A 21,809-nucleotide genomic window follows, 5' to 3' on the forward strand; every position below is an offset into this window, starting at 1 on the left:
TTTCCCCCTAAAAGTTACAGTAAGGTAGGCAATGCTCACTTACAGGAAGAGCTTTGATGGAAGGGCAGATCTCAGTGATAGACCCTTTGTCCTCTAGATTGAGGGTCTAAATCAGCATTTAATCCTTTTAGATATTTAGGTTCAGGAACTTGTCAGTATATTTTCCTCATCATTAGATGACCCTATAATCCTTAGACGGAGATAAGAAACTACAGCTTCTGCCCCTGTCATTAGAGGGCCCACCACTGTGTCTGGGGTGGAGGCTGCTGACTTCCCGATGACTTACATGACAACACACTTTGAAAATCAAGTTTCTGGGACCTTTCAGACTGGATCATGGGACCATCATCCTTCAGTCTCTCAAATCCTTTCTCCTAAATGCTTATGTACTGGGAGATAGAGGTGTGTAGTTGTCCCAAATTAAACCTATGAAGTCACTAGAACTCCAATCAAAATTCCAGCTGGAATTTTGAAAATGGAATTTGACAAAAGGACTCTCAAATTCATCAGGAAGAGGAAATGTATAAGAACAGGTGAGGAATTTTGAAAAACAACATCAGGGAGGTGGGAGCAGGAGAAGACTTTTCTCGTAAACAAAACAAGGTGAGAACAGTCTAAACAGGCCGTGGGCATGTGGGGGTAAAGAAGGCATTTCAAATTAGTGGTGAAGGAATAGACCGGTGGTTCTCAAAGTGTGGCCTGTGGAACCTTAGGGTCCCCAAGATCCTTTCAGGGTATCCTCCAGGTCAGAACTATTTTCCTATCATCACCAAAACATTATTTCCCAGCTTCACTCTCATCCTACCACGTGGTGGCTTCTTCTGGAGGCTGTGTGATGAAAGATGATGTCCTCATTCACTCTTATGCATTCTTGTGTTTTAAACATTTCTCAAAAAAAAAAAAAAAAACATTTCTCAGTTTTAAACGCAGTATATAGAAATAGATATAATCTACATGAACAGAGGCTCTCTGGGGTCCTCAATAATTTTTGTTTGTTTGTTTGTTTTTGCAGTACGTGGGCCTCTCACTGTTGTGGCCTCTCCCGTGGTGGAGCACAGGCCCCAGACGCGCAGGCTCAGCAGCCATGGCTCACGGGCCCAGCCGCTCCGCGGCATGTGGGATCCTCCCAGACCGGGGCACGAACCCACGTCCCCCACATCGGCAGGGGGACTCCCAACCACTGCGCCACCAGGGAAGCCCCTCAATAATTTTTAAGACTGCAAAAGAGTTCTGAGACCAAAAAGTTTGAGAACTGCCAGAATAGATTAGTAAGTGGTATTGGGACACTTCACTCAACATTCGGGAAAAATGAAGTTAGAACTTTAGCTCACAACCCACACACACAATTCTATTACAGATCAATTACTGCGCCAAACTTAAGAAACAACATAGAAAGGTATTAGAAGAAAATAAAGGAAATACTTGCATCATTTTGGGGTGAGGATGTACGGAGCCATGTAGGATGAGATTTACAGATTGAATTTGTTAATAAATTACACTTTTTTGTATAAAAAGGTCAAGTTAAAAGGTAAGTGATAGGTTGGGAGAAAAATATTGGAAAAAGATAGTTATAAGATTATTATTAAGACTATATATAAAGAACATGTTAATAGGAAAAGAAGAAACAGCCCAATTGAAAAACGGACAAAGAGTTTGAACTGGCACATTGAGGTGAGAAAAAAAAAAGGCTAACAGTCACGAAAATACGTGCAAGCTGAATATTGTCCAGAAAATGGAAATTAAAACCGATTTTTTTCTCCCCATCAAATCGGCAAAAATCACAGCACTGACAACTCCAGTGTGGGTGAAGGTGGGGAGAAATGGAGCATGAATTGGTATAATATCTTTAGGGGACACTATGGTACATTATATTTAAAGTACACTTAGCTTTTAACTCAGTGACTCCACATCTAGTTGTCAATCCTAGAGAAATGCTTACACTTGTACACAAAGAGATACATACAAGAAAGTCCACTACCTCAGTTTCTGAGCAGTAATAAAAGAAGTCTAAATACTCATCACTAGAAGAAGACACTGTGGTTCAGCTATACTCTGGAATTCTATAAAACAGTTGAAAAGAGGATGGTGTACATCTATGTGTTGACATGGAAACGTCTTCAGGAAATATCTAAAAATCAAATAGTAGGACAATCCAAAGAGCATGTATGATCCCTTTAGGTAAAGCAGTCCCCCCAACTGTACATGTGTGTGTGCATGCACACATGTATGTATTTAAACTCTGAGAGGATCACCTGTAAAGACCCACAAAACCCGACAAGAACTCCTACAGAACGATGACGAGTCAAGAGCAACGCTTCCTTTTTACCCTGACGTTTCTATTTGAAATTTGTTACCGTGAGAATACGCTCTTGTATCACTTGGGTGATTTTAAAAACCAAAAACCTCCTCTCCCACTCTGTGATCTTCTGAGATCTAATCTATGCTTATTCTTCACAGAACTCCCGCAATCCACCTGGCCGGGGGCAGCGGGGAAGACTCTCGATTCCCTGGGTGGAGGGGCTGGGTTCTAGCTCTGGAAACGTCAGTGCGTCACCGAGCATGAATCGGGGTCACTTAACCTCTCGGTGAGGTCCTGCTGTGAGACCTCGGGCACTTGTCCCACCTGTTTCCCGGGGGCTCCCTGAGCACCAGCAGACACCAGGATGGACAGGCCCTGAGAGCTGGGCTAGTGAAGGCCTGTCCTGCCCCCATGGATTTTCCATCGGCCCCCAGTGTCCCCTTTCTGACAGCACCCAGGCTGACTCCAAGCCTTCTACCAAATTCCACTAAAACAGAACGATGCCCATGAGGCTGGGGGCGCCTGTCGACGGTGCCTTGAAATAAGTGCACACTGGGGGCAAAAAAGGCGTTCTGCCAAAAGCCTCCACCACGCAGAATCGGTGACCGTCCGAGGTACCCATCGTCCTTCTCGTTTTGGGAGAGCTGAACGATGCCATAATTAGAGATGAGTGTAACCCTTTGAAATGGACGTTAATGCTGCTACACTGAAGTGACCGTTAGTGGGCAGGCGTCCCCTCCCCCTGCTGGCCCTGTTCCTGAGGGGCTTCAGCTCCCTGAACCCCAGAAGTCTGCGAGGTGTGCCCGGCCATGTGGCTTCCCTGACTCTGTGTGACCAGTGACAGTTCCTAAGAGGCTGGAACATTTCGCTTCAGGCTCCCGGTTTTTTTTCTGCTTCCATATTTCACGCAATAACCACAGAGGACCCTAAAGACAGTCCAGGCTGACGTGGAGGTTCCATGTGCGACCTCCTAGATTCTGTTTGTACATGTAGCTCAGATCAAGCTCATTTCTCCCCAAACCAATGCTAGCTGTCTCCCTTTTCTGCTGTGCCCCTTTCCCCGGGTCACCTAGGGTTCGGACCCCCCTTCCTCCCCCTCTCCTCCCAGGTCCTATCTGACTGCAGATCTCCCCGCAGATCTGTCCCCTTGTCACCGATTTCAATTTCGGGGTCCTTCCTTTGCAAACATCTCCTCACTACCTCACTCCATCGTGTTCTTTGCTTCAAGGTGAGTATGCTTCAAGGCAAAACAAGAACAAAAAGCAGCTTGATTATGTCATTCGCCTGCCAAAAATCATGGCTGGTTCCCCGGTGTCCGGGGGAAGAAGGCCGCTCGCTCTTTCACTGGTATTCAGTGCTGTTGGGACCTGCTTCCTGGGGGCGATTGGTCGTGACCTCCAGCCCCAGTCAGGGCTCAGCCATCCTAGCACCGTCCTCCATCCCCACCGTGTGTGTGTGTGTGTGTGTGTGTGTCTGTGTGTGTGTGTCTGTAAGAGTATCCGGGTGCTGACACCATTAGGGCTCCCGGCGCCCACGCTGCTAACCTTGCCGAGTGAAAGAGTGAACACAAGCCTGGCTCCAGCCCTCCAGACGGCCTGCTCTCCCCTACACACCATACACACCCGCCAGGCTTCTCCCCTCCGTGTCCCTGTTAGAACTCCACCTTTCCAGGCCCTGTGCAAATGCCACCTGCCGCCCGTGGAAGCCTCCTGACTTCCCTGCAGGAGATGCAGCCTCCTTTTGGACCCTACTCCTACCTCCAGTGCATGCTATGGCATTTTTATGTCACTTAAGACTTATTCTGCTTGTAGGAACCAGAGTCAGAGCTCAGATCCTGGCATCCACAGATGCTCGTTGAGAAGAGTGAGTCATCCCGTCCTTCATCGTTCCTCTGGCCTCTGGTTGATGTGCTTTGAAGCTCAAGGCTGACGGATCGTTCTAGACTTTGTAACCCTGGCACGTTTTGGGCCCAGGTGGTGGGCATTCAGTATAATGATTTTGAAGGAAGCAGAGGCTGAGTGGACCTCCTTCGTTGGACCTGCCTGGCTGGGTGGACTGAAGACCCAGTGCCACCCTTTTTGGAGAAGATTCTCCTTTTGTCTCTTTCCCCGGGGAAGGCCAGGGGGGCCTTTGAAAGCCCAGGCAGCTACCCCACTTCTCACTGAACCCCAGAAGCCTGCACCCCGCTGCCTGTGCTTCTCTGATGCAGAGATGAAAGGAAAGAAATGGCCACAGTCACGGGGAGCCAGCCCAGGAAACGGGAGGTGAGAGGGGGCAGGAAGAAGAGGATGGAGGATGGGGCTCCGAGGCTGGACGTGCTCTTGCCAAGGGTGACCCTGGTGGTCGAACGTCCTTCCTCTTCCCCACCACAGCCCGGGAAGGGCCTGCTCAGTGCCCACAAGTGAGCCAGAGCCAGTCGTTCTACTCACAGCCACTTACGACGTTTCCCGCCGCCCCCGCCCGCTCCTTCTCACCTGTGTCTCCTTCCCACCTCCTCCCAGAAAGTCAGTAGAAGGGAAGACATCATAAAGATCAGAGCAGAGGGCTTCCCTGGTGGCGCAGTGGTTGAGGGTCTGCCTGCTGATTCAGGGGACACGGGTTCGTGCCCCGGTCTGGGAAGATCCCACATGCTGTGGAGCGGCTGGGCCCATGAGCCATGGCCGCTGAGCCTGCGCGTCCGGAGCCTGTGCTCCGCAACAGGTGAGGCCACAACAGTGAGAGGCCCGCGTACCGCAAAAAAACAAAAAAAAAAAGATCAGAGCAGAAACAAAAGAAATAGAAATGAAGAAAACAATGACAAAGATCAATGAAGCTAAAAGCTGGTTCTTTGAGAAGATAAACAAAATTGATAAGCCTTTAGCCAGACTCATCAAGAAAAAAAGGGAGAGGACTCAGATCAATAAAATTAGAAATGAAAAAGAAGTTACAACCGACACCGCAGAAATACAAAAGATCATGAGAGACTACTACAAGCAACTCTATGCCAACGAAATGGACAACCTGAAAGAAATGGACAAATTCTTAGAAAGGTACAACCTTCTAAGACTGAACCAGGAAGACATAGAAAATATGAACAGACCAATCACAAGTAATGAAATTGAAACTGTGATTAAAAATCTTCCAACAAACAGAAGTCCAGGACCAGATGGCTGGTCACAGGCGATTGTATCAAACATTTAGAGAAGAGCTAACACTCAATCCTCCTCAAACTCTTTCATGCTGGAACTAGACACCGTCCCCTGGACACCTGGCTCACTTCCTGAATGAGCTGGTTGATGCCTTTCTCCTATAAAGTCCTGCTGGTTGCATGCGGGCCTGATGAAGAGCTTTTTACTTTAGCAATGTTCCCATCATTCATGGCAGTATTTCTGATAAGGAGTCCTGGCTAATGAGGCATTTCTGTTTCTAATCTCTCTCATTTCATCAACCACAACTTTTTGAGTTGGATATTTTGCAGATTAAATCCACGGTGAGAAACCTTTGCCTGTGCCCCCATTTGTCATCAAAATATTTTTGTATTATTGTCAGGAGATCAGATTGGAGGCTACTGAAGCATTTTAAATATATTTTCTTGCCCGAGAACACTCTGCAGGGGTCACTTGCAAAGGCTGCCCTGGACTTTCCTGGGCTCGGGCAATTCAGCCAGAAAACCTCCTCTTGTTTTAAGAACTTGGTACTTTGCAGATTCTTGCACAGACTGCAGGTCCGGAGCGGACGAGCCGTGGGCAGCGCTGCCATCATCAGAGGACGGCTTCTGTGAGTGTGAAACATCACAGATCAGTCTCATCCATCATAAATCGACCACCTCAAAAGAGACTCCCAGACTCTTAAGGCCTCAGCAGCAGAAGGGAGCTTAGAGCTACTGAGTTTAATGTTTATCTGATGCTAGAATCTCCTCCCACCCTAACCAGCAGGATGCATCCTCTTTCGGAGTGCCACTGTCCCTGTGACCCGTCCTCCCCAGGCCATACCATTCCTGAGCAGCCCCCGTGGTTAGCGCACCCATCTCGGGAGCTAAAAGCCGCCCCTTAGAAGTTTCCACCCGGCTATCTCCATGGAGCCTCCAAAGCCACACGGGTGTCCAGAGGAAAAGCAGGAGCCAGAAATAGCATCCTGACGGGACCCAACCTTACTTATCACGCATATGTTATCCCTTATAACCAGAACTCCTTTTTTCAAAAATACATCACAACCCAGTAGAAACTAAAGCATACTTTTTCTTCTGGAATATGAATTTATGATAAAGCATCAGAACTCAGCACTTCTTAACAGACTCACTCAATAAGAGGGCATCTTCCCCAAAGCATGTATTTAAACAGAAAACACGTGGCCAGAACAGACGGCCTTAGGTCTTCACACCATTGACTGGGGAGAGGCACACACAGAATGTTTCTGTGCTTTGTAATTAAAAACCCAGCACTGGGCTTCCCTGGTGGCGCAGTGGTTGAGAGTCCGCCTGCCGATGCAGGGGACACGGGTTCGTGCCCCGGTCCGGGAAGATCCCACATGCCGCGGAGCGGCTGGGCCCGTGAGCCATGGCCGCTGAGCCGGCGCGTCCGGAGCCTGTGCTCTGCAACGGGAGAGGCCACAACAGTGAGAGGCCCGCGTACCGCAAAAAACAACAACAACAAAAAAAACCCCAGCACTTTGCTTTCCTACGGGTGTGTCTGGCATTCCTGAAATTCTCCACTACTTCCAAAAATAAATAAAGAAGATCCGGGTTGGGAGTGTCGCTCCTCCCTCCCTATCGGCAGCTTTTCTTCACGTTCCTCCTGCGCCTTGCTCTTCGTTCTGCTTTTCTCCGAGAGAGAAATGGAGTGGTTTTATCAGAGGGTCTCTATGTTGCTGGGCAGCTCCCTGGGATATTCTGGCTTCAGCTTTAGGTCACCTTTTTCCAGGCAGGAGCCCAGCCTGACACTGGATCAGGAGGTGCCACAAAACCAAGTGGGGACCCAGTCAGCAGGAGTAAAGTTAGATAATAACTTCACCTATTAAACTGTGAAGGGTCGGCTAATTCAACAAGGACCTCATGGGGCATTCTGTCAGCATTTTCAACCTGAACTCAGGGCAGGAGATATATGTGTGTGTGTATGTGTGTATTCTTCTATATGTGTATGTATACACACACACATATATACACATATATGTGCATACATGTATGTATATATACACATACACACATATACATATATATGTGTGTGTATATTTATGTGTGTGTGTATATATATATGTATTTTAAAGCCCATCCATTTTTGTCTCCCATCCCCTCTCTCCTAGATTAACAGAAAGGGCAGAAAGGGAAGGGAGGGAATTCACAGTCAACTCAAGAAGTGACCTGGTGACGTCTAGTGAGCTTCCTGGATGGGTTCAGAGACAGATCCTCTCAAACCCACCTGCACCTGAGTGCCTGATTCCTGGGTACATCCTACCTGAAGGCCTGTGGGGTTGACAGGACAATGGCCTCCCCAAAGACGCCCTAATCCCTAGCAGCTGTGAATACATTATCCACGTGGCAAAGGGGAGTCTGTAGATCGAAGGTCATTGGTCTTGAGATGGGGAGATTTTCCCGAATGGTCTGGATGCGGCCACTCTTCAGAAGCAGAGAGGCTTTCTGGCTGAGGGCAGAGAGATGAGCGTTAGAGGCAGGGGGGACTGAGAGCGTCAGAGGGATCTGATCCCCTGTTGCTGGCCTTGAAGAGAAAGGGAGGAGTCAGGGAACGGAGCAAGGAGAGGGGCCCTCAGCCCTGCACCCCATGAGTTTAGTCAACTACCTGAATGAGCCGGAAGAGGATTCTCCCCTGAGACTTCAGATAAGAATCCAGGCTGGCGACACCTTGGTTTCAGCCTGGGACCCAGAGAAGAAATCAGCCGAGCCTACTGGACTTCTGACCTGCAGAACCGGGCGATAATGAAGTTATGTGGCTTTAAGCCTCTTTTTTGTGGCTATTCGTTACAACAGCAACAGGAAGCTAATACAGCCGGCACGTGCCAGAGCCGTGCTGGGGAAGGCCCTGGGCCGGATGTGCCGGGGTGCCCTGCAGCCGTGTCTGGAGGCTGTCAGGGGCCTGCCATGCGCTCAGAGCAGGCTGTGCTGCCACAGCTGCAGCTGCCAAGCTTCTGAATGTGGAGGACACGCCTGGGTAACACCTGTAAAGGGGAAATGCCTGGCTGTGGGCTGAGAGGCTCAGCCCTGGATATGACAGCGCTGTTTGGAAAGGCAGTGGCTGCGAGTCTCAGGAGCTTTCAGGAACCGCGCCGTAGGAGAAACTACGCGGGCCTCTCACTGTGGCGGCCTCTCCCGCTGCGGAGCACAGGCTCCGGACGCGCAGGCTCAGCGGCCACGGCTCACGGGCCCAGCCGCTCCGCGGCATGTGGGATCTTCCCAGACCGGGGTACGAACCTGTGTCCCCTGCATCGGCAGGCGAACTCCCAGCCACTGCGCCACCAGGGAAGCCCAGGAGAAACTCTTTACCTCTACCTGAGAATGCTATTTCAAGGGAAGATAAGTTAAAATTTGCTCTGAACCAAATAAAAGCATTTCTCTCCTTCGTCCGCTTTCCACACGAACAGCACAGTTTGCACACCGCTGAAACACACTGTCACTCCTCTCAGCAGCGTCTGTCTACTCCCCTCACTGGGGAGCGCAATGCTATTGATTACACAGACCATAAGCACAGCCAAGCCAGGAGCACGAGCAGACGCGTGCTCTAGAGGACGTTCTGGCAGAGCTGCCCCTCGCGTCCATCGCCACACATCGTCCAGCACGGGCCCATGGCCTCAGGAAAGGCACAGGTGCCTGGGACCGGGGAGGGGAGATGGCTAAGCCTGCCACACTCTTGAGGCTTCAGAAAGCATTCCAGCTGGCAGCCCAGACCTCAGTGCCGGTTCTGAGCTGCATTCATAAAACTTAACAAGACTAGCATGTTTTCATGATGGAACTGATATCCTGAAAGACTTAGACGAGCCTCTTCTTCAGGGAAGAAAAGACAAGGCTTGGCTGTAAGCTATGCCAAAGCAACATGCCTTGAAAACCGAAGGACACAGAGAAGCGATGATGGTGGAGGATGGTTACCCCTGGCAGGGTTGGGCAGGGAAACGAAGGAGGCATTTCCCATGGGACCTGCTTTTAGCAGCCACCGATGCTGAGAATTTCATTCCCAGCACAACCTTTCCTTCTGGCCAACTTCTAGCTAACTCTAGCTTCTTAGGTCATTAACAGAAGACAGGACATACCTGTGAAATGTACTCTCCAAGAGCCTCTGTACATCTTCATCTGTCCCTGTGCCTCTTTAAGAGATCAGCAGCTGACTACAGAATCTGTAGTAGCCGCCAAAATTCTGTGCTGCCCATGAACACAGAGGGTCTGAGGACCCCCACATGGTGACTGCACCAAGACGGCACCCACACAGGGGCGTCTGCAAATATTCCGTAGGGACCACCCGCTGATCAAAATGTAGCCAGTTGGAACTCAGCCTGACTTCTCCCCAGACCAACCTGCTGTAACGCAAATCAGTGTGGGTTTCTGGGGGTGGGCAAGAATTCACACTTAGTTTTCTAGTGAAAGAGCACTTCAATTTAAACAAGGCTAAATGAGTCACTTCGACGTTCAAGCATTCAGAGGCTGTTACTCACACAAGTGAGTGTTCGGGAGTTCTCTGGATACTTTACAGAAGAAAAGGGAACACGATTTATGAAAAGGAAAGCCAAGGCACCACATGAAGAGGTTATTGAGTAGATGTGGCCCGTCCAATACTTAACACGTTAGCATTGTAAAAAACAACAGCCAGAAAGGATATCTTGCAGGACTGTCCTTAAGAGCATTTAGGAATCCTGCTTGCTGTGAACCTGTGGGAAGGAAAGCAGAATTTAGTATTCAGACATCACCTCCAGAAAACAGCCTTCAGGCTGAAAGCTCTCTCATCTACATAAAAATAATAGGTGTCTAAAGAGCAATTAAATAATTACATTTTGTGGTTCTGTAGAACCCAGTGCACTGATCAGAGATTGAGATTCCACTGAAGTTATTCAACTAGAAAGTGGCAGATTCATAAGCAGACCCGACATCTGCAGGATATTTCTTCAATAAAAGCAGATGGATGCCTGCATACTTTCCCGTAAATTATAGTTCTGATTACTCCTTTGTTTTCCTGATTTGAATGGGAAAACAGAATACTGTATGCTATTTTTTCCTCTTCTTTTATGAAACACTGTTTTCCTAAAGTTTGTTAACTTTTGACCCTGGGCATCTTGTAAACTAGGCTATGCATAAAAGATGTCTTTCTCTGCATCCCAGAGTAAACAAACTCACAAAGCTGAAGTTTATGACTGATTCCTTCTGGGTTTGAGACATATTAATACGAACTGTCTGCACAAGAAAACATTTCTTCAGGGGCCTGAGTAAAGATGCATCTGACAAGAAGCGATTTTTATTTTATGTATTGGTGTTAAATGCTTTTTAAAAAGAAAAGCCCCCATGGAGGAGCTCTTGGTGGTCCCACCTTGGGGTGGCGAGGCTGGGTCCATGTGTTTTGGGGACATAATCTGGCCCTGGGGCGGCTGTGAGATTATCGGGGAGGACGGATGCCATGGGACCGGTTCTAGAGCATTCCGTGGCCTTGTCTGCTGGCGAGGCTGCAATGTGGGAGAGAGAGGCAGGGCCCCAGACTCCTCTGTGTAACTGGAGGCCAGGCTGGCTACTGGGAGGCTAAGGCTGGGACTGCTCCAGTTCTTCCTCGAGCTCCCATCCCCTCTGTGCCCACTGGCCACCGCGGGAGCACGAGGATGTGCCGTTTGCTAGGATGCCAACCAGTGGGAGAGCTAACGAGGAAAGGTGTTCTCTTCCATCCCTGCTAGGCCAGGAGGGTGAAGCCAGCACGTGGACAGATCTTAGAGCAAACACAATCTTGAAGCAAAAGGAGGGACGAAAAGAAATGATTTCTCTTTCCCTACTGAACCCAAATTGCATCGCTTTCCCAGACTCTGCTTCCAGATGTCACCTTCCCAGCAATCTCTGTGACCCTGGGCTTCCTCCCCGGCCACCCCTCGCTGTCCTGTGTCCCCTCTCAGAGCCCACTTCCCAGCAGGGAGGACTCAGGGGACAGTCCCCCCGCTGCTCTCTGCCTTTGCCAAGGCTTCCAGAATCTTAGGGGGATCACGGAGCCTCGTAAAACCTCTTGCCCTTCCCGAGAGCAAATCGGGGGTCAGGCGGGCTTGTTCAGTGGGGGCTGTAGTGAGGATGCAGAAGCAGGGGAGAGGAAAACCTTCATCTGCTTCTGTCTGAAACAGTCGGGTCACTTGCAGGCAGGTAAGTTCAGAATGCTTTCTTTGTGGAAGACCGGATTACCAGTACCTCAGCATAAACTACAGCAAAAGCTCCATTTTGCCGAAACCAGGGTGAGTAAAACTTTAGAGGAGATGAAAATGCCACTGTGGTGGCAGGCGTCGCTGTGTGTACCTCTGCGTGTGCGTGTGCGTGTGTGCGCGTGTGTTTGTGTTCCCAGAGCTTATGTGCGAGGCTGAGCAGGTGAAAACTGCTTGATATCCGGAACGTAGGGGCAAGGCCAAAAATGAATGTGACTATAGACAGATAGATAGACAAGCATTTTGAAGTCGCTAAAGGATGTTAAAGACTATTTTTCAGTGCCATGAATATGCTGGAATATCAGTACTTCTGTCTTCTCTAGCTGTGTAAGCAATTGCTTCTACTGTCTATTAACACATACATAGGACCCTAGTTACACTTTTGCCATCTTGAGACTCTGAAAATAGAACAGGTGCCTCGGCAGGGCGCTGCGGCATCCTTCCCAGGTGGTGTGGAAGGGGTCTCTGATCAACGCTAATCCTCTTCTTCCCATCCCACCAAGTTATGGCTCTCAATCATGTATTACAAATTTGTGTCACGTTCAGATCAAAGGATTTCAGTCAGAAAGAATGGGAACTAGGATTTTAAATGCCTAAGAAAATTTGGGATAGGCCATTCATGTCCAAAATGGACCAATGCTTAAAAAGAACTACTGTTAAACTTCCCATACGGTCCGCTTCCCCCAGCCCCCGTACAAACCCCACCAAGAGAGCAGCGGGGAGAATGCGCGTGTCCAAGTTCAGCCTTAGCACACTGTGGTTTCAGCACTGCTGCAGGGAAGCAAGTGAGGTGTGTGTCCAGATACTTCCGGAAACACTCCAGAGAGAGGCTCTGTACTCGCTAATGGGTCGGTGTACTTCAGGAATGTGGACAGAGGCCACGCTGGTCTTTAACGTTGCTAATGGAACCGTAATGGAAGTTTAAGGCTCACGTTTATAGGTCAAAGCCAAGTGGCTTCCTTCCCATCACTCCCTATTACAGGAAAGTGAGAGGCCAGGAAATGGAAGAAATTCAAAATTATGACCTTAGGAAGGGTAATGAAAAATGCCATTTGCTTAGGCAAATATATATTAAAGTCATGTATATCCACACTTCATTTTTAATAAAGTCGCTTCCTTCATATGCCAGGGGTAGCTTGCCAATGTTCTGGCAGGTAATTAAACATCTTATCAAACATACATCTTTAACATTTATAGATATGTGTGTAAGAAAGCTCAGTCTTTATCCCCATTTTTTTTTTTTTTAGGGAGGGTGACTATTCCTGCTTAAGTAGATATCATATTAAAAAAAAAAAAAGCTCTGTTGTTCAATGGGTATCATTACAGCACATTATCCTTTGTGAAAACATGGGAGTAATTTTTCCTGGGGATCCATTAGCATAAGAGAAAGTGAAGTCACGAGGGTGGAATAGGGACCATGTATCAAGGAGAAGGTCTTGTAAGTGAAAGAGTCTGATCCAGGGGTGCCCCTGGCAACTGCTGTGGGAAGGATGGGGATGGGGGGTGGGAGGGAGAGAGGCAGGGTGACAAGGCTGGGGGGGAGGTGAGAAACAAAAGGCAGGCTGGAAGCGAGGAGGGGGCTAGGGAGAAGGGGAAAGAGAAGAAAGAGAGAGCCCGGAATGACCAAAATATTAAATCAAAATTAAATCAGAAAACTAAAGTCAGGCAAATGGTTACATACGTAATCTGATTTCGCCAGCATACTTACGAAGAATGACGTGGGTGATAACGAATGCAAATATAAAGACTGTCAGAAAAGACAGAGATAAAATAAACATATAAAAAAATCTGTAGTTTCTTTTCCCCACACAGTTGCCTACCCAGGGACAGTGGTGATCAAATCGTTCTGAAATGAGAGGCAGAAAAAAGAAAATGGAAATCAATTAATAAAACGTCTTTTTACTTGAGGGAGCTCCCCCCCAATACTCTAATAATATAACAAAATGGTATCATTGTATGTATGTACTTCCAAATTCACCACTCAGAGAAATGCTTACCGTTAAGACATTTCAAGAACATAATTATTCTTTCAACAGAGTTTAGCTGTTTTGAAAAAACAAAACGTGTGCATTCTATTCTCATTACAATAGAAAAGCAAAGATTTCCCTCTTTTGTACAAGAAAGCTCTTTGGTTCACAGAACAATCTTCCCTTAAGATGGTACCAACACTCTTGATGGTAATTGCTGGGCTGGGCTGGGCTGGGCTGGTCTGGGCTGGGGCTCAGTCTTTCATGGGTGTGTGGTACTGATTGACCATCTTTCATGGTAAGTGGCCAAGACAGAGGCCACTAGGGGCCTGGGACAGGACAGAGGGACAATCCCTTGTTCTCCCATTCCAGTTATAGCTGTTTTCTAAAAAATGTCTCTGCTATTTCAATAGTCGTAGAATTGATAGCATTTTAAAAATGATCTATGATCTTCAAATAATGTAATACACCTGATCTTTTAGTTCACAATTCTCAGCTTCCTTACCTGTAAGACAAGGATACTGTATAGAGTCTTGTGAGGCTAAATACCATCTGGGAAAGTATTTAAAAAAAAAGCAGTACGTGGTGCTTTAAGGTTTGTCAAGAGATGTCAGGTACATCAATACATTTGGCCCTGAAACATTCCTATGAGGAAAATGCTGCTGCTGCCCTATTTTACAGATGAGCAAACTGAGGCCTAGAAGGGAGACTGCCTGCAGGGGCCATACAGCTCAGAGGCAGTGGAACTAGCAGTGAGGCCAGGTCTTTCTCGGGGCTGATTCTGTCTTCCCAACGCACAGGCTGCCTTGAGCACTTGGTAAATGACTGAGCACTGGCTTTGGGCATTTTTATACTGTTATCCCAAACCTGTGTCGTCTCACCTTGGGGATTTCACACAAAGTCTGCAGGACATTTGTTCTTCCCCTTGCAAGCAATAGCTAAGTGCTTCTCTACTCTTCAGCGGATCTATTCAGAAGGCCTATCGAGACTGTCGTTCTAACACACCCACTCACAGCAGACTGCCTGCCGCAGGTCGGGGAGGAAAATGCCACCCTTTTTCACTTGGGCTCTTATCCAAGCTTAGCTTTTACCCAATTTTCACATCTTCTCTGTCTACATGTGCTTTGAAAACACACAGAGAGGCCTCTGTGAGGTGTGACTCTGTAAACAAAACATCATAAAGTTATGCAAGGCAGTGTTTCCTTTCTTTCTGGTCACCTATCACACACCACTCATCTCATATTTTATGTCTAGTGCAAGCTTATTTCTTGAAAAGGGCACAAGGACGCCTGGAGACAGTGGTGGCAGAGGAACTGTAAGATCCACCGTTGTCTGCAAATGACATCAACAGGCAGCAGCCAGTCTGAGCAGAGGACAGCCAGAGAGAAATTTCAGAGCTCAGCACCCTGGTGACAACCTGATGGCCTATAAGATGCTGACATTCAAAGGAAAGCAACTCCCATTGGTGTGTCTGTGTGAGTGACACGTTAACATGTGTTACCAACCCCACACAGCTGGAAAAGTTAATCCCTGCGCAAAAACAACCTCATTTCCCCAAGTCACTGATCTACACAGGCTGTATAATGGAGAGGTCTATATGAAACAGGCAAAAATAAAAAAGAAATCAGAATCAGCGGAATTTTCCAAAGACTTTGAGGCTGTCGAGAAACCTCTTTTCTTCTTAACACACGCCTGTGGAAAGTGAGAATGACAAGTGGAGGCTGGGGAAGCCCAGGTTAGGTTGGCACCTCTGGTTCCAGCTGTGAAAGCTGATCTCCAGATGCCAAGCACGTGGCGGACTGAGCCTCCTAATTAAAGTGAGACTCGCCCACCAGCAGAGGAGACATCAGGGCTTGGGAGGCAGAATTAACACTGCGGATTCCCCCCAGGCCAAGTACCAAGGTCTTTATGGCTTCCGGTAATCATTTCTATGGGGGCAGGTGGTAGCTGTATTTTTAGCTTAGAAAGTTTACTATTAGCTAAGCTGAGATAACTGCTTTCCTGAGCTGCTAAGGAATGAAAGCAACAGATGGGGCACATGAGACCCTTGGGCACGGGGTCTGGGGGGGCTTCGGAGAAAACTAGTGCCGTCTCAGAATGGGTGCGAACACCTGGCTCTCTGGCAGCCCTGAGCTGGAAGCAGTTTCCATTGGGAAATTTGTCTTACTGAAAACTTTTTCTTGGCTGACGAAATTCCCACTAACAATGTAGGCTTGCGGAGAAATGCTTCCATGTAACGGTTTTCACGCTCTCCTTTGTGACTGTTGTACACGCGTTGGTAAATGAGCCTGAGAGCTGGGTGCGCATCTCTGTGGAAGAAGGGAGCTCAGAGCCCAGGGCCGCCTCCCGGACCCCGGTACCCTCCTCCCTCCTCCCTGACTTCCGGGGTGTCGGGGCGGGAGAGGGACTGCACCCGGGCTGGGTCTGCGCCTCTTCTCTGCGGACTCTCTCTCTCTCTCTCACCCAATAATCTTCTCCCCCCCGGGGTTCAAATGCCAACTCTACACTGATGATGCCCAAATGGCCGCCGCCGCCTTCATCCACCTTCTCGAAAATAATCTGATTTATTTTTACTTGCTTTTACCTGCCAGCTCCACTAAGCCTTTAATAAATGTTTGTCAAGGACTGAATAAACCCTCATGCTACCACGAGGACGTCCCGTGAGCAAGCACGTTGCCCAGGGCCGCACGGCTAACGGCAGCCAGGCCGGTCCGGTTCTAGCGGCTTCCAGAACTCTCGCCCACCAAACGCCCCGCCAGCCGAGGTGAGCGTCCCCGTAAGCCCCGCGCTGTATCAAGCGCTGGGACCACTAAGAAGAGAAACAGCGGCGTAACGAACCCTCCACGGCCTCCAGCAATTCCCTGTCTCGTTGGCGACGGCACTATTTTCACAATCCAGAATATTCCTCAGACCCAAAGGATGAGCCTCTAACAGAGGAAAACCGAATTTAGCGAGAAAACCAGTCTGTTCTCTGACGATGCTGGCAGCACACAGCACCCTCCCCGATGGGTCGAGGAGAGAATCGGGGCGAGGGGCGCTCGCCCGGCCCTCACTGGCTCCATTCGGGAGCCGTCGAGGCCGCTGCGAACAGGGAGGCCTGTGTTACTGTTTCCAGGAGGGACAGCAGACAAGCGCCGGCTGCCAGCGGGCACACGGGTGGCTCCCTGGGACTGAGTGAGGCAGTGACTGGCCGGAGGGAGAACACCTGGAGCCGGGCTACAGCTGGCAACGTGGCCGCATGCAGCCGCACCATCTGAGATGCTTCAAACAACTGTTACGGGAGGGCAGACTGCGTATGTTCCGTGTGGAAAAACTGGAGGGTGTCCTATGCAACAGGGGGTGCGAGAGGAGTGTGTGTGACGGCGCTTCTTTAAAAAACCGCCTCGGACTTGCTGCTAAATCCCTCAACTCTGAAGTCTGGATCCTGCCAGAAAGGAGTGGTTTCTACACTGCAGCCTCTCTGGAGGGTTCCTTTAATCAAATGAGGAGCCGTTCCGTACACCAGGCTGTTGGGTATCTGTGCTCAGCTGTGCTAAGCGGAGGGACAGAGCCTCGGGGGAAGGGAATGGAACATGGGGGGCGGGGATTGGGGGTGATAACCTAGAAATTTCTCTAAAATAATGAGAGGTCTGAGTTCGCCAGCTGGGGTGCCCTGCCCTCACCCCAGTTAGCATCGCGCTGCCCTGGCATGGCTTATGGACTTATTTTCCTCTCCTTCCCCAGGTGAGGCCTTGCGGTGAGGAATCATCTCCAGTCACCTAATAGCCCTGGCACCTAAGTGCCTGGCAGGTAGCACACACTCGAAAAGATACACTAAGCAAAGGAAAAAATGCCATTAATTGCCTTGGGTAGTTTTCCGAGTGATCCCTGCTCCTGGCTGCCGGGTGGAGAGACTGGAAAATGCTGATGAAAAGATGAGATGTCAGGCATGCCAACTACAGGAAAGGGCAGGGCTCCATGAAATTTGAATATGTGCAGAGAAGGTTGAGGGTTGGAAGATGCGGATAGAGGCTGAAAGAGCTGATGGGACATCTGTTAGTGTGAATCAGCTCACGGAGAAGCAGCCTCTGGCCTGTCTTGCTAATGGTGGGAAGCAGAGGTGGTTTTATTGAAAGCTCCATAGGGTGCCATTGGGAGAGGCTTCAGGTGGAATTCAAGTCAGGGGGAATTCCAGGCAACTTCAAAGTCACCAGATCCTAAGCGGGGAAAGAAGGTTCCATTAAGATGGCCAGTGGGAACACAGTTTAGGCGAAGGAGTTATGATCCTATTTTGTTAACCCCAAACTCTAAATACTAATGAAAAGAATATTATCAATGATGATTAACGCTACCATTCACTGAGTGCCTCTTCCATCGTTATCTCATTTATCCTTGACCACAGCCCCATGAGGTAGGTGCTATCCCCACACTTTTCAGACGAGGGTGCCACTGAGCCAGGTGAGGTACCGCAGGTGCTGAGCTGAGGGATTAGGCCACTCCTCTGATTAAAGGAAGATTTGACTTCCTGGAGAGATGGAGTATGAAAAAGAGGCCTTAAAAATAAGTAGAAATGGAGACGTATTAAAATTGGGCAGGGAGAGAAAAATCCACTGAAATATTAAGGGAAATACTAATGGAAACGTATTTGTAAAAGTTGTGTTTGAAGGTTGCCAGAAAAGGAATAAAAGCATTTGAAAATGTTAAGCATTTGAAATCTCCCAGAAGTCAGGCCCCCAAGAGATAAATAAAATCATATCCTCTGGCCAAGCAATTCTGAGTTTTCCATACAGTGGTCCTGGGCTCTGTGGCCTGCGTCTCCTCTCTGCAAGGGTGTCTCGAGAATCCTGTGAAAACTGCTATGTGAAACTTCTCATATAAATGTTAATTACATTTAAATTAAGGTAAATGTTTTTAAAGGCATGAAGGGGAAAATTACTTTTTCTTTAAACCTAGGACTTTTTTACCTCCAAAATTAGAAAAATGTTGCCTCATGAGGTCTCTTTTGCCTCTTTAGAATGATGAATGTTGAGATATAGTGGTACGTGTGTTATTACGTGGCCTTTATGGTTCCCACGTAATTGAAAAAGTTATGTAATAGGAACATTTAAATATGAAACTAGCTCAAGTATCAGAGGACCATATTCTTAGACACTAAATAATTCATGCTGTTCTAGATCTTCTGGTAAAATCTAATTATAGCGTTGCCACTGTGTTTAATGATTTCTGGAGAGCAACCTCACCTGCTAACTCCACTCCTTTTCTCACTTTTAACCAAACTTTATTGAGTCCTTGCTATGTGCCAGGCACTGTGCTAAGTATTTCACATGAATTGCATCACTTAATTCTCACGAAACCTTGTGAGGTTGATGTTATTATGCCCATTTTACAGAAGAGGAACGTGCAGACAGAGGATTTGGCATTGGAGCCCAGGTGTTAACCTGTACTCTTTTTTTTAAAATTAATTAATTAATTAATTTATTTATTTATTTTCGCTGTGTTGGGTCTTCATTTCTGTGCGAGGGCTTTCTCTAGTTGCAGCGAGCGGGGGCCACTCTTCATCGCGGTGCTCGGGCCTCTCACTGTTGCAACCTCTCTTGTTGCAGAGCACAGGCTCCAGACGCGCAGGCTCAGTAGTTGTGGCTCACGGGCCCAGTCGCTCCGCGGCATGTGGGATCTTCCCAGACCAGGGCTCGAACCCATGTCCCCTGCATTAGCAGGCAGACTCCCAACCACTGCGCCACCAGGGAAGCCCCCTAACCTGTACTCTTAACCACCACCTGTTCCCGCCTCCCGTGCCAGTTCCCTGCTGGTCACTGTGCCAGGTGGGCCCTGAGGACCTGGCCCCTCCCTCCTGGGGAAGCACACTTGGGCACCCGCAGCTCCAGGCACAGCACAACAGCAGGAATGGGAACAAGAGTGGACCATGGCCACACCGGGACTGGCAGTTGTGTTGGTGGCCCCTTGGGCTTCTTCTGGTTCAGGGCATCTACCCACTGGGGGATGTGGAGAAGACCTAGCTCGTGTCTGGGTGCCCACCCTCAATCAAGAAGTAATCTAACCTGTGAAAAGATGGCCTAATTCTCAGCAAAGTGAACATCAGAAGAAGCGAGCTTGGGCTTCCCTGGTGGCGCAGTGGTTGAGAGTCCGCCTGCCGATGCAGGGGACACGGGTTTGTGGCACATGCCGCGGAGCGTCTAGGCCCGTGAGCCGTGGCCGCTGAGCCTGCGCGTCCAGAGCCTGTGCTACGCAACGGGAGAGGCCACAGCAGTGAGAGGCCCGCGTACCACAAAAAAAAAAAAAAAAAAGAAGCGAACTTCTTATGGAGACATACAGATTGGACAAACCTGCTTGCCAAACACTATTTATTGAGACTGTGTGGCTTGGGGGTTATGTGGGGCAAATGGATGTATCAGGGAAGGTTTCTTATGTCCCCCCTGCCCCAACATATCTTTGCTCCTTTTCTGAAAATGATTTCTATCTGTTTAATTTTATGGTGCAACAAAATCAAGAAATCATATTAACTAACTCTGTGGCCTTGAAGTATTAATACATCTCTTCTACACGGGGACTTAGTTTCTTTACATGTAAAAAGTTGGATTAAATAAGCTCCGAGACACCTTTGAGGTGTAAAATTAAATGTAAAGCAACTCTGTTTTATTAACACCCGTAGGGATTCTTCCGGTCTTGAGTCCTTGCCAGTGTCCCATAAATTAAGATTCTGCAGCTTCTAGCTCCTTTTGTTAAAAAATCTAAAAATTTTCAATGCAAAACCAATTAGTAAACGTAGAATCGTTGTAACCTTTACACTACAATTTAACATAACCTTGGACCATACCCCCCACCCCACCCGCATGCTCTCATTTGCCTCTGCCCTGGCTTTGCCACTACCCGGCACAGTGCCGAGTCTCTTTGGGCATCAAATGAGGGGGCTTGACTAACGGCCAACTAAGGTCCCTTCAGCTCCTCAAAAGGGCAACTTAATATATTTCTGTCTCCTCTCATTTTCTAGGGTTGTTTACCGTTTGCTTTGAACCCCTGTTCCCCATGTTGGGGAAATTCTGTGCTTCTGGGAGGAGAGACAAGCGTGCATGGGAGACGCAGTTTGAAGCAACTTATACCGTGAGGTAGACGTGCTGATTGGAAACAAAGATGAAGCTGTTGAGAAAAGGGGTGGGGGGAAAGCTTTTTACAGGAAGCGAAGAGAAATAGTTGCTATTTCTAAGAAAGTGAGGGAGAAAAGGTTTAGTTTGTGATATAAATAATTTTTGAAAGGAGATATAAGAATGTGAATAGAAATGAGATTATTTTAAAAAGTAAATCAGCCTGTTGTGGTGCAGAAGGAAACCCTACAATTCCCAGGAGGGGCATCAAATGAAGAGTAAATTCTGAGGAGGCAGGAGAATTACCTTCCCTTGTCTCCTCCAGCCCCTCCCAGAGCTCTCTGTCTTTATCAGACTCAGAATTAGAGCCCCAGCACTGAGGTCTTTGAGCTTTCTGGAATTTAGTTGCTGGATTAGGGCTCTGCATCATTATGATAAAATGAGTAATATAAGTTCCAGTTTGTACATCCTCAGGAAAACAGTCTTGTACATGGGTGGTCCTCAGTAGTTCTCCAGCTGTAACTTGCTAAGTTGTGAAACTCTAAAACAAGCTCCACTCTAAGCAAGGGCTTGAATGCTAGTGAGTCTGCTTCCGGGGCGGCCGCTCCCTGACCCCTCTGGGCCCCTCTCAGCATCCGCTCCACTCCGTCTCTGGGTTTGCAGGGCCAGAAACTATGCCTGCGAGGTCTCCTTAATTCTCCACAGAATAAAACAATTATCTTCTGAATCTGAAAAACAAGCTCATGTCATCAACCAACACCCCGCTTTCTCTAGAATTCTCTAGTCTCCATTCTTCTCTAGAAATTCCAAGCCTTGACATCAGTATCCACACCACCTTACATCACAATGGCTTAAACACCTGTAGGGCTTTCTGGTTTTCAATACCTGTTCACATTCTTTACCTCACGTGCCCCATACCGAACCTCTGACGTGGGCAGCACAGATTCCCAAGTACAGGTGACACAGAAAGTGAATCTCACACCAAATGCAATGGCCACAGGCCCAGGGCTCCTCCATGCTACGTCTGGGTCTAGAGCTGCTTCTAATGTCTACTCCCTGCTTCTCCCACTTCCCCACACTGTTTGGGCAGGTGTTCTTTCATGG

At 48.3% G+C, this 21,809-nt stretch overlaps 1 protein-coding gene and 1 long non-coding RNA gene across 5 annotated transcripts in view; both read right to left on the reverse strand.

The window, feature by feature from the left end:
• The window catches only part of ZDHHC14 (zinc finger DHHC-type palmitoyltransferase 14), a 276,640-nt gene that overhangs the window by 26,308 nt on the left and 228,523 nt on the right, over window positions 1-21,809 (reverse strand). For all 4 annotated transcript variants that reach the window (XM_067701681.1, XM_067701679.1, XM_067701683.1 and 1 more), the window contains exons 4-5: window positions 13,368-13,505; window positions 10,096-10,144 (exon numbers count right to left, since the gene is read on the reverse strand). In XM_067701681.1, coding sequence (XP_067557782.1) covers window positions 10,096-10,144; window positions 13,368-13,505 — 187 coding nt within the window. The remainder of the gene's footprint in view (window positions 1-10,095; window positions 10,145-13,367; window positions 13,506-21,809) is intronic.
• Window positions 6,751-10,084, reverse strand: LOC137204404 (uncharacterized). Its single transcript, XR_010933600.1, has 3 exons — window positions 9,932-10,084; window positions 8,071-8,189; window positions 6,751-7,914 (listed from the first exon to the last, which is right to left on the reverse strand). It is a non-coding gene; the product is annotated as an uncharacterized lncRNA (long non-coding RNA).

This window comes from Pseudorca crassidens, chromosome 13, assembly GCF_039906515.1.
Source record: "Pseudorca crassidens isolate mPseCra1 chromosome 13, mPseCra1.hap1, whole genome shotgun sequence".
In the NCBI taxonomy this organism is placed as follows: Eukaryota; Metazoa; Chordata; class Mammalia; order Artiodactyla; family Delphinidae; genus Pseudorca; species Pseudorca crassidens.